The sequence below is a fragment of the Dendrobates tinctorius genome, unplaced genomic scaffold (assembly GCF_039654945.1).
Source record: "Dendrobates tinctorius isolate UK_male_01 unplaced genomic scaffold, ASM3965494v1 ptg000094l, whole genome shotgun sequence".
In the NCBI taxonomy this organism is placed as follows: Eukaryota; Metazoa; Chordata; class Amphibia; order Anura; family Dendrobatidae; genus Dendrobates; species Dendrobates tinctorius.
In genome coordinates, this window is record NW_027361762.1 from 15,003,945 (window position 1) to 15,017,098 (window position 13,154).

General features: G+C 41.2%; 1 protein-coding gene across 2 annotated transcripts in view; it reads left to right on the forward strand.

Annotated features, from left to right (window-relative positions):
* The window catches only part of POLDIP3 (DNA polymerase delta interacting protein 3), a 137,725-nt gene extending 125,762 nt beyond the window's left edge, over window positions 1-11,963 (forward strand). For both annotated transcript variants that reach the window (XM_073586679.1, XM_073586680.1), the window contains exons 8-9: window positions 9,902-9,968; window positions 11,419-11,963. In XM_073586679.1, the coding sequence (XP_073442780.1) occupies window positions 9,902-9,968; window positions 11,419-11,599 (248 nt within the window). In that variant the 3' untranslated portion in view covers window positions 11,600-11,963. The remainder of the gene's footprint in view (window positions 1-9,901; window positions 9,969-11,418) is intronic.
* Window positions 11,964-13,154: the final 1,191 nt, after the last annotated feature.

The window sequence follows — 13,154 nt, forward strand, 5'->3', positions numbered from 1 at the left end:
GCTAGCTCTGCAGCAGTTCCATTATCTCCTGGTGGGTCACTCCATCCGATTTTTAATCGGACAAAGCCATGGCTGTGGCATATATCAATCAAAGGGGTACCGCAACAGGGTGGCCATGCGCGAGGTAGCACATATTCTCCGTTGGTCAGAGAAGAACCACTCTATATTTTCAGCAGTGCGTATCCCAGGCATGAAAAATTGGGCGGCAGTTTTTTCCTAACTGTCAGTCTTACCTTGGGACAGTTGGAACTTCATCTCGAGGACTTTCGACAGATCTGTGTTCATTTAAGTACTCCGGACATGGTTCTGATGGCTTCAAGATTGAACGCCAACATATTCCACTTCAGAGCTCAGGATCCTAAGACCATCGAGGTGGATGAAAGAGTCTCTCCGTGGCATCAGTTTAATCTTCCGTACGCGTTTTCCCCCACTATATTTCCTTTAGACAGTCATCAGGAAGATCAAGGCGGAAGGGACTCCAGTAATCCTAGTTGACCCGGTTTGGCTCGATGGGCGTGGTATGCAGAGTTGGTGCAGATCGTCGCTGATGTCCCGTTGCGACTGCCTGATCATCCAGTTCTGCTCTGCCAACGTCCGATTTGTCATGAGATGTCAGGGGCCCTATGTTTAATGGCTTGGCCACTGAAGCCTGGGTGCTATCTCAAGCTGGGTTCTCTCATCAGGGGTTTCACACCATGATTAGCATTTGGAAGCCTGCATCAGCTAGCATCTATCACTGCATCTAATAACCATTTTTGCTTGGTACAGGGACTGCAGACTTTCTCGTGTCTTCTCTGTTCCCTCCATTTTGGCAATTTTTTCTAGACTGGCCTGGAATCAGGTTTGGCGCTCTGCTCTCTCAAAGGCCACATCTCGGCCTTATACGTTTTATTCCAGCGCATGATTGCTTCCAATCTGTGAGTGAGGACTTCAGGGGGTCTCCCATGTGCTACTCCCTATAGAACAGAGGCCTGGGGACTTCATTTTGGTCCGGGGTGCTCTTCAGCAGACCCCTTTCGAACTGTTGTAGGACGTCTCATTGCCCGTTCCGTCTCGGAAAGTCGCCTTTCGTGAATCTGTCCTGTCGCGTTCCTTTCCTGTTTTTTCACAAGCACAAGGTGGTTATCTAACAGTCTCCTTTCTTTTTTGTTCAAGGTGGCCTCATCTTTCCACCTTAATGAGGACATTGTCCTTCTCTCTTTTTGTCCAGCACCAGCACATCGGGAAGGATGAGCTCTTCACACTCTGGATGTAGTAAAGGCTCTCAGAAAGTTTGTCTCGAAGACGGTGCCCCCCCATAGGTCGGACGCCCTACTCGTGCTTCCTGAGGGTCTCAGACAAGGTTTAGCCGCTTCAGCGCCACAATAGCTAATGGATTCGCTTGGCTATTCAGAAGTCCTACAGCATCAGAGGCATGCCTATCCCAATGGGTATTAAGGCACACTCTACTTAGGCGGTGGACGCTTTCTTGGGCCATTCTACATCGGGCGTCAGCAGAACAGGTCTGTAAGACTGCGACTTGGTACAGCCTACGCTCTCAGGCTTCTGCACATGCGGCCCTTCACAGACGTATTCTGCAAGTGGCAGTAGCGCAATTTTAGCCAGTTGGTACATGGGGTTTGATCTTTTATGTGGTTCCCCACCCAGGGACTGCTTTGGGACGTCCCATGGTCTGTATCCCCCAATGAGGCGAAGGAGTAGGGATTTTTGTGTACTCACCATAAAATACTTTTCCACGAGCCACTCATTGGGGGAACACAGCACCCACCCTGTTAATTGCTTGTGCTTGTACTGTAATTTGACATGTTATACTCCTTATATGTTGTTAATGATCTCCTAATGCTTTTGCACTGAACTGGTTCTCTGGGAGCCAGCATGAGGGTGTATACTGCAGAGGAGGAGCTAACTTTCTTTGTAATACTTAGTGTCAGCCTCTTGGTGGCAGCAGCATAACACCCATGGTCTGTCCCCCAATGAGTGGCTCAGAGAAAAGGATTTTACCGTGAGTACACAAAAATCCCTATTTTCCGGTAGACTTGCCTTATCTCTAAACAAGGCTAACTAGTAAGGGTTGAGCTTCCACATTACTGTACATTTATTTGCTAAAGGGATAATGTTAAGGGCTATCTCGTAGAGAGGTCCGACAACCATCTAAGATACTCTAATTTATGTACTAACGGCAGCAAGAGCTGATTCCCTTTAGACTTGGTTATCATTGACCAGAAGGAATGAGAGGCAGAAAAACATGAGTATTGGCGTGACAATGGAAATCTAGTGTGCCTAACGTCATGCCATTGCAATTCCTCCAGTCTTTCCCCTCCTCACCCATTGAGTCACCATGATATTTCGGCGGATTAAGATAAGTATTGTAATCTCCCATAATAAAAATCTGAGTAGATAGGAACTCGATAAGAAACAGGAGAAGCCGTTGTATAAATTTTAACTCCTTGTGACCGGGCCAAATTTTTGAAATCTGATAAGTGTCACTTTATGTGGTAATAACTCTAGAACTCTTCAACAGATCCCATTGATTTTTAGACTGTTTTTTGTGACACATAGTTTGATAGTGTTTATAATAGTGGAAAATTTGTTGATATTTTCTGCATTTATTTATAAAAATTACGGTATCAAATTTTCCAAAAACTTTTTAAAAAATTAGCATTTTTCGAACTTTGATTATCCCTTTTAATCCAGATAGTCATGCCATACAAAAACAATAAATATTTCACTCATGTCTGCCTTACATCAGTACTATTTGTAAAATGTTTTTATTTTGTTAGCATTCTAGAAGGTTTAAAATTGTAGCAGTCATTTTTTCAAGGAAATGTACAAAACTTATTTTTTTAGTGTGAGCAATCAAAAGGTCGGCCTAGCTATAAATGGCACTTCCACAAGTATATAGGAACCTACAAACATTACGGAAGCAAATGCCGTATATTTTAACCCCTTCACGACCAATGACGCCACATAGGCATCATGTAAACTGGTGCCAGGGGGGGTGGGAGGGGCGGGCGGAGGGATGATGACAGCGGCGGCACATCGCCTTTCAGTGACCTAGGTCACCTGACCCGCAGATACAGGGGGGTTTGTTCTTCACCATAGGGGGCGTTGCTTCGCCCCCACGTGACTACGATCGCTCTGATTGGCTGTTTCACTTTTAACAGCCAATCAGAGCGATAGTAATATTTCATCAATGAAAATTGATGAAATATTACAATCCAGCCATGTCCGACGCTGCTGTAGCATCGGACATGGCTGATAAACTCACAGTGATCAAAATAGAATGAAAAGTAAATAACCCCCCCCCCCCTTGTCAACCCCATAGGCAGGATCAGCTAATAAAATAAAGAAATTATTTTTATTTTTCCATTAGGGTTGGGGTTGGAAAGAGGGTTGGGGTTGAAATTAGGGTTAGGGTTGAAATTAGGGTTAGGGTTGGAATTAGGGTTAGGGTTGGAATTAGGGTTAGGGTTGGAATTGGGGTTAGGGATGTGGTTAGGAGTGTGTTGGGGTTAGGGTTGAAGTTAGAATTGTGGGGTTTCCACTGTTTAGGCACATCAGGGGGTCTCCAAACGCGACATGGTGCAACCATTGATTCCAGCCAGTTTTGCGTTCAAAAGGTCAAACGGTGCTCCCTCCCTTCCAAGCCCCAACGTGTGCCCAAACAGTGGTTTACCCCAACATATGTGGTATCAGCGTACTCAGGAAAATTTGCACAACAACTTTGGGGGTCTAATTTCTCCTGGTACCCTTGGGAAAATAAAAAATTGGGGGCTCAAAACATTTTTGTGGAAATTTTTTTTTTTTTTTAAATTTTCACGTCTCTGCGTTATAAACTTCTGTGAAGCATTTGGGGGTTCAAAGTGCTCACCAGCCATCTAGATAAGTTCCTTGGGAGGTCTAGTTTCCAAAATGGGGTCACTTGTGGGGGCTTTCTATTGTTTAGGCACATCAGGGGCTCTGCAAACGTAACGACGACCGCAGACCATTCCATGAAAGTCTGCATTTCAAAACGTCACTACTTCCATTCCGAGCCCTTACGTGTGCCGAAACAATGGTTCCCCCTATATATGGGACACCAGCGTACTCAGGAAAAACTGTACAACAACTTTTGGGGTCCAATTTATCCTGCTACCCCTGTGAAAATAAAAAATTGCTGGCTGAAAATAATTTTTTTGAGGAAAAAAAATTATTTTTTATTTTCACGGCTGTGCGTTATAAACTTCTGTGACGCACTTGGGGGTTCAAGGTGCTCACCACACATCTAGATAAGTTCCTTGGGGGGTCTAGTTTCCAAAATGGGGTCACTTGTGGGAGGGTTCCACAGTTTAGGTACATCAGGGGTTCTGCAAATGTAACATGATGCCCGCAGACCATTCCATCAAAGTCAGCATTTCATAATGTCACTGCTTCCCTTCCGAGCCCCGACGTGTACCCAAACAGTGGTCCCCACCCACATATGGGGTACCAGCGTACTCAGGACAAACTGGACAACAACTTTTGGGGTCCAATTTACCCTGGTACCCTTGTGAAAATAAAAAATTGCGCACTAAAAAATAATTTTTTGAGGAGAAAAAAATATTTTTTATTTTCACGGCTCTGCGTTATAAACTTTTGTGACGCACTTGGGGATTCAAAGTGCTCACTATGCATCTAGATAAGTTCCTTAGGGGGTCTAGTTTCCAAAATGGGGTCATTTGTGGGGGGAGCTCCAATATTTAGGCACACAGGGGCTCCCCAAACACGACATGGTGTCCGCTAACGATTAGAAGTAATTTGCATTTCAAAAAGTCAAATGGCGCTCCTTCCCTTCTGAGCTCTGCCGTGTGCCCAAACAGTGGTTCCCCCCCACATATGGAGTACCAGCGTACTCAGGACAAACTGGACAACAATTTTTGTGGTCCAATTTCTCCTGTTAGCCTTGTGAAAATTAAAAATAGTGTGCTAAAAATAATTTTTGAGGAAAAAAAATTATTTTTTATTTTCACTGCTCTGTGTTATAAACTTTTGTGAAGCACTTGGGGGTTCAAAGTGCTCACTGCACATCTAGATAAGTTCCTTAGGGGGTCTAGTTTCCAAAATGGTGTCACTTGTGAGGGAGCTCCAATGTTTAGGTACACAGGGGCTCTCCAAATGCAACATGGAGTCCGATAACGATTGGAGCTAATTTTCCAGTCAAATGGTGCTCCTTCCCTTCCGGACCCTGCCGTGCGCTCAAACAGTGGTTTATGACCACATATGAGGTATCGGTGTACTCAGGAGAAATTGTTCAACAAATTTTAGGATCCATTTTATCCTGTTGCCCATGTGAAAATGAAAAAATTGATGCTAAAAGAAAATTTTTGTTGGAAATATTAAAATGTTCATTTTTTCTTTCCACGTTGCTTTAGTTCCTGTGAAACACCTGAAGGGTTAATAATCTTCTTGAATGTAGTTTTGAGTAGCTTAAGGGGTACAGTTTTTAGAATGGTGTCACTTTTGGGTATTTTTTGCCATATAGACCCCTCAAAGTGACTTCAAATGTGAGGTGGTCCCTAAAAAAAAAAATGGTTTTGTAAATTTTTTTGTAAAAATGAGAAATCGCTGGTCAACTTTTAACCCTTATAACTTCCTAACAAAAAAATATTTTGTTTCCAAAATTGTGCTGATGTAAAGTAGACATGTGGGAAATGTTATTTAGTAACTATTTTGTATCACATAACTCTCTGGTTTAACAGAATAAAAATTCAAAATTTGAAATTTGCGAAATTATCTAAATTTTGGCCAAATTCCTGATTTTTTCACAAATAAACGCAAAAACTATCGACCTAAATTTACCACTAACATGAAGCCCAATATGTCACGAAAAAATAATCTCAGAATCGCTAGCATCCGTTGAAGCGTTCCTGAGTTATTACCTCATAAAAGGACACTGGTCAGAATTGCAAAAAATGGCCTGGTCAGTAAGGTCAAAATAGGCTTGGTCATGAAGGGGTTAAAAGAATAAATATAAATCTTTATTATACAAATAATGCACTCAAATTTAAATTTCTGAAGAGACACATAATGCAAAAAAGGTGCAAATACAGGGACTATGTATACCACAATAATTTTTAGAAAAAACTCATTGATGACAAAGAGGGTTGATTTATCTTGAAACCTATTTCATGACAGTCCTTATGAGAGTCCATGCTCAGAAATATCTCAATTCTCAAACAGATAGCACTCTGGGTTTAATCAGTTCAATGACTTAAAGATATAGTGGTTCAAATGATTTCAAGCCATAAAGTGCTAAAAATATAGTAAACTTGGACAGAGGCCACACCCCTGCAGGACGCACTTTAATTTTGAATTACCCTATTCATTTTACCATCCAGTGTACTCTGAAAACAGGGAAACTTAAAAAAAATAGATTTCACGTTTCACCTTTTTTTTTTTTTATCACCATTCACGTTATGTCTTTACGGTGTTCATGGTGTGGTAAAAATGACCTGGCAGCACAATTTTCCATATCAGTACAATTGCAGTAATCCCAAGCATGTGTAGTAGGTTATTAAGTGATGAAAACACTGCGTGTGTGTGTGTATGTGTGTGTATATATAGTACAGACCAAAAGTTTAGACACACCACCTCATTCAAAGAGTTTTCTTAATTTTCATGACTATGAAAATTGTAGATTCACTCTGAAGGCATCAAAACTATTAACACATGTGGAATTATATAATTAACAAAAAAGTGTGAAGCAACTTAAAATACTGTGTGTCTTATATTCTAGGTTCTTCAAAGTAGCCACCTTTTGCTTTGATTTCTGCTTTGCACACTCTTGGCATTCTCTTGATGAGCTTCAAGAGGTAGTCACCGGAAATGGTTTTCACTTCATAGGTGTGCCCTGTCAGGTTTAATAAGTGGGATTTCTTGCCTTATAAATGGGGTTGGGACCATCAGTTGTGTTGTGCAGCAGTCTGGTGGATACACAGCTGATAGTCCTCCTTGAGACCTCTGGTTGTTGATGCCGGATTGCTATGAGCAATGCAGTAATTCAGCTACGTAGAGGCGAACTGATCATCGCATCTATGTAGCAGAGCCGATCGGGCTTATGGCAGCTTCTAGCCTCCCAAAGAGAAAGTATGCCAGAAGTAAAAAAAAAAAAAAAAAGTTTTTAAAAGTATAAAAAGAATACAGAAGTTCAAATCACCCCCTTTTTTCCCCATTCAAAATAAAACAATGAAAATCAAACACACATATTTGGTATCGCCCGATCTATCAATAAAAAAAGGTTTAACCTGATCGCTAAACGGCGTAGCGAGAAAAAAATTCAAAAAGCCAGAATTGTTTTTTTTTTGTCGCTTCGACATTGCATTAAAATGCAATAACGGACGATCAAAAGATCGTATCTGCACCAATATGGTATTAATGAAAACGTCAGCTCGGCAGGCAAAAAATAAGCCCTTGCCCGACCCGAGATCACAAAAAATGGAGACGCTACGGGTATCGGAAAATGGTGTAAATGTTTTTTTTTTTTTAAACAAAGTCTGACTATTTTTTCAACACTTAGATAAAAAAGAACCTAGACATGTTTGGTGTCTATGAACTCGTAATGATCTGGAGAATCATAATGGCAGGTCAGTTTTAGCATATAGTGAACATGGTGAAAAAAAATGTGGAATTGCACTTTTTTTGCAGTTTCACCGCACTTGAAATTTTTTTTCCCGTTTTTGAGTACACAATATGGTAAAACCAATGGTGTCTTTCAAAAGTACAACTCGTCCTGCAAAAAACAAGCCCTCACATGACCATATTGACGGAAAAATAAAAAAAAGTTAAGGCTCTGGGTAGAAGGGGACAGAAAAAGAAACTCAAAAACAAAAATGGGCTTCGGCGCTAAATCAGTCGTGTCACACAAAATAGTTACCATTCCCACATGTGTACTTTACTTTACATCAGTACAAATTTTGGAAACATAATTTTTTTTTGTTAGCTAGTTATAAGGGTTAATGATTGACCAGCGATTTGTCATTTTTCCAACAAAATTTAAAAAACTTTTCTTTAGGGACCACATCACATTTGAAGTGACTTTGAGGGGTCAATATGACAGAAAATACCCAAAAGTGACACCATTGTAAAAATGCACCCACTCAAGGTGCTCAAATCCACATTTAAGAACTTTATTAACCCTTCAGGTGCTTCATGAGAAGTAAAGCAATGTGGAAGGAAAAAATTAACATTCAACTTTTTTTCACAAGGGTATCAAAAAAAAAAAAAAAAAAAAATGAACCACAAAATTTGTTGTGCAGTTTTTCCTGAGTACACTGATACTCCATTTGTGGGGGAAAAGCACTGTTTGGGAGCACAGCAGGGCTCAGAAGGGAAAGCGCACTGCTTGACTTTTTGAACGCAAAATTGGCTGGGATCTGTCGGGCACCATGTCCCGTTTGGAGACTCCCTGATGTGCCTAAACAGTGGAAACCCCCCAATTCTAACTCCAACCCTAACAAGGCCCTAACCCCAACACTGCCTTAACCCTAACTGCAAAGAATGGAAATAATGTTGTAAAAAATATTTTTAGCTAAGTGGGTGATAAAGGGGGTTTGATTTACTATTTTTATCACCGTGATCAAAATTAATAAATAGGAAAAATCTATTGTTGCTGGGTACAGGCCAACAGATCTCGGTGGGCGGAAGATGACATGTAAGGAAAGTGCAGGGAGATACAGGGATGGTGGAGGTATCGGTTGTGTTCAGAGGACCCCATTTCTCTCTCCTCTGGTATGCTAGAGAGAGAAATGAATGGAAAAACACTTTTTTTTTTTTTTTTTTTTTTGTGTGTGTGATCACAGTTATTCAGTGAATAACGGAGATGATTAGACTATAAAAAACGACCCGAATCATGTTCTTTGGGGTCTCTGCTACCCCCCGGGAGACCTCTGAGATTTTTCAACACTGGGGTGCGCTATACACTTATTTCTCAGCGCTTTTAAGGCTTTCACACTTGCGTTATGAGGCGCAGCGGCTTGGCCGCCGCTAAGCTCCCCCCCCCCTTTCGCGCCCCCTTTGGTCAGCTCCTCCTATGGGCCCATGACGCTGCATGCGACCTGTGTACCCTATATTTAGCGTTGGGTCGCAGGCTGTGCGCTGGTATGTTTTTGCAGGCGCATGCGCCCTTTTGGCACTGCGCCGATGTGCGCCAAACGCACCGTGTTGCGCAGGTCGCATGCAGCGTCATGCGCCCATAGGAGGAGCTGACCGGAGGGGGCGCGGCAGGGGGCCCAGCTCTGCGCCTCATAACGCAAGTGTGAAAGTAGCCCAAGACATATCCGCTGTCAAAGGGTTGAATTAATTTGACATTTTTACAGACTCGGTGATATCACATTTGCATTTTCTTCAATTAACTGGAGAAAAAGGGATGGGGCAAATTTTCACTCTTAGATGTTTTATTTTTTTTTTCATAAAGGAGTAGGAGAAAAGTTATCATGACATCTGGGGGGCCTGTCTCCTTTTGCACCCTTTACCCGACCACATCCAGTGGGAGCTGGCGTACACTGTTAGTTATGCTGCTTAAATGCTATTATAAGTGACAGCAGCATTTAAATTCTTAGAGGTTTGATACCAATAACACAGCCTTTCCTAGGCCATCGATGTAAAAGTAGTGGACAGTCTATTTAAACAGCAGCAATCTAGAGAGGACTATCAAGATGTCAACTGTGAGCTCCTAAGCACACTCCATATACCAGAACTTGACATGATGGGACATACAAGCACATGTCGGTAACTGGTTATTGCTGCACAGTATTGTCAAAAGAAAATGGGCCTGTGTCTCTATAGTGTAATAACTATAGATATAAGCAGATTTACTAGTAAGTATCATCTTCCAAGCTTGTGTTTTGACCTAGATCCAACTAACACACTATACTTGTAATTTCAGGACAACCAATGAAATGCAATCTTCATTTGAATGGTAGTGTGATAACATCAGACCAGCCCATCCTTCTGTAAGTGTACATTTTATGAGTTCATAGAAATTTTTAATACATTGTTTAAGCAAATATCTAAACTGTTACTGATATTTTAGGCTCATGTAATTCTGTAAAATGTTGTTTGTGTGGGATACAATTAACATTCTCCTTTGAACATAAGTGGCCCAGCCAAAACCCTTAAAAGGGAACTTGACCGCTGATGCTAGTTGTAGGGGAAGGTCCCTGGCAACGTCTCCCTGCTTTCTGCCAGCAACGTTTAGGTCTCTCCCTGCGTGTAGCCTTCGGGGGTACTCGTCGGTCCTTTGAGTCTCCAGCGCGGCTCAGTCCCTGGCAGCTATTACACTGTTTCCGCAGTGTTTCAGAGTCAAACGTTCATGGCTGAAATCATGGAGCCAGTTTCTCATACATGCTACCCAAGGCTCAGACAACATGCATCAGCTCTCAGGTTCCCTTTTAAAGCTAGTCCCATAAGAAGGTCTGTCCTTCCCCAATTTTTACAGAACACAAAATGTAATTCTGTTAGTAACATATTTTAGACATGTGCTAAAAGTTTTACCATAACCAGGTTCCCAGCATCATGTTCCCACATGCTTTATGCATCCATTAGCCCTCTGTGTCTGTACTGTTACACACTTAACATTATGGCTGGTCCATACAATCAGGGCAACTGTTACCACCCACCTTTCGTGTCTACCTCTTTCCTCATAAACTGTAAGCTTGCGAGCAGGGCCCTCACTCCTCTTGGTATTTGTTATAATCTACTGTATGTGATTATTGTTATGCTGTAATGTCTATTGTCTGTACAAATCCCCTCTGAAATGTAAAGTGCTGCGGAATATGTCGGCGCTATAAAAATAAAATTTATTATTATTATTATTATTATTATTAATGTCAAATTCGAAAAAAGGGCTGCGTGGCACTTCTTCTGGGGATGGGTGCACGAATAGGATTCAACTCCACTAATGTCAAATTCATTCAGGTTGCCAAATAGTGAAAGGAGATTCACAGCTTCAGCAGTGGTGCATTACTTGGACAACCCCTTCTCATTCCCAATGTTTGGCCCTGATTAAATAAAATCATACCTCCCGTTCCAGCAAAGTTGGCACTCACATTCCCTGGGCTCGTGAGATTGTTACGATACGCTACTCCAAAATTGTTTTAATATTGAATCATGGTCTTTATTTCTAGTTCAACAGATCTATTGCTGTGTTGTGTATACACATCCTAGAATACATGGTTCTGGTGGCAGACCTATATTGAAGTAAAGGAAGTATATAAGTCTGTTCTTAGAAAATATTGTCAGTATTATTAAAATACCAAGATGTAGAAGCCACCCCTCATGTTTTAGAGTGTTTGTTTCCTGGTTTGGTTTTGATGGCTTATAGGAAATATTTTTTACCATATTAATTGTAGCTAAGGTATCGGACCGGAAGACAAATCTAACTTTTATCATTTTTCTTTATAGAAGGTTAAGTGACACCCCATCAAAGAAGGAAGGTGAATCTAGAAGAAACACAACCTCCTCCTCCAGTGTTGCTTCAAATCCTCCAGCTGAAGTTGATCCTGATACTATCTTAAAAGCACTGTTTAAATCATCAGGATCATCAGCAGTCATCCAGCCAACTGCTTTTAAGATTAAGCTCTGATGAGACCAACGCAAATTGGAGACTGTGATAAGAGAGACTCCCAATTCACATATGGGCCCAGAGACTCCGTAAAAAAACCTTCACTTTGCTTCTTGGGTTTTATTTAACGCTGAACACCAGCAGTTAGTTGATGTTTGAAGGAGTCTGGCATCAGACATTGGACAATCAATCCTGTTCCCAGCATAGTAGTACAGTTCACCTTCGTTGTGGGGGAGTTGCGTTATTGCATCAAGAATTTCCGTTTTCCCCTTACTCTAGTATTCTGATACAGCACGATTATGGTTCTACTGTAATGTCAAGGGAGGCTAAATGTTGAATAACTTGTTTAAATTTCTTCAATAATCTGTTTCTACTTAAAAGATAATCTTTGTTTTGTAGTTTTTTTTAAAATGTCTGGATTCCTACAAATGAATATGAATACATACATATTCCAGTAAATGGGGAGGGGGGGGGTTAATCACTGAGTGCCCATTGACTGTGTTCTAGCCAAATAACGTTTTTGTGCCTAATTAGTGTTTCACACTGTGAAAATGTCATCCAGAATTCTACAATTGTAGGCATTACTTATTGCCCTGCGGCTGAAGCATGTTGTGATATCTGTGATCTAAGTATAGAAAAATGCTGAAGAGAAATATATCTTGCGAATAGTGATCTAAACACTGAGATGTGTACAGAGGAATTATGGGAGGACACAGATTGTAAATGCAGAGGAAGTTGATAGAAAACAAGAAATTTTTATTTAATGCTGGTAATAATAAAAAAAATCTAGTGTAGGCACAGTGCCATACCACAACTATATTTGCTCTTCCTGTACAACCCTATAATTTTTTTAAAATTGATATTTATTTGTACTCCTCATTGGGATGGGGGGCACACAAGAAACGATAGGTGAAGTCTGCTTCACTAAAAACACCTCTTTGAAGAAAAAAGTCTGCTCCTGGAGGCTATACGTGGCCTATCGTAGGTGTCAAGTAGGAAGCAGACACAGGTATCAGACCTGCTTTTTATGGCAGATTACCACCCTTTATCTTCTTTAGATTTGGCCAATAGAGAAGGTTGGAATGTTGTTTCTCCTCACAAGTGACAGAACAGTGTATAGTGGTCAGTCTGTACCTACTCTCGTGGTGATTTCATAGTAACATAGCAAGGCCGATAAGACCTTTGTCCATCCAGTTAAGCTTATATTCCATCAGAATAAAACCCCTGGTCTGTCCTTATAAAGAACCTAATAATTGTAAAATGCATTGTTACGCTCCAGGAAGACATCCAGGCCTCTCTTGAACCCCTCGACTGAGTTCGCCATCACCACCTCCTCAGGCAAGGAATTCTTTCACTGCCTTAACAGTAAAGAATGGTCTATGGTGGTGGAAAAACCTCTCATCCAGATGCAGAAAATGCCCCCTTGTTACTGTCGCCTTCCTTAGTATAAACAGATCCTTGGAGAGAGATTTGTATTGCCCCCTAATATACTTATACATGGCTATTAGATTGCCCCTCAGACTTTTTTCTAGACTAAGTAATCCTAATTTTGATAACCTCTCTGGGTTTTGTAGTT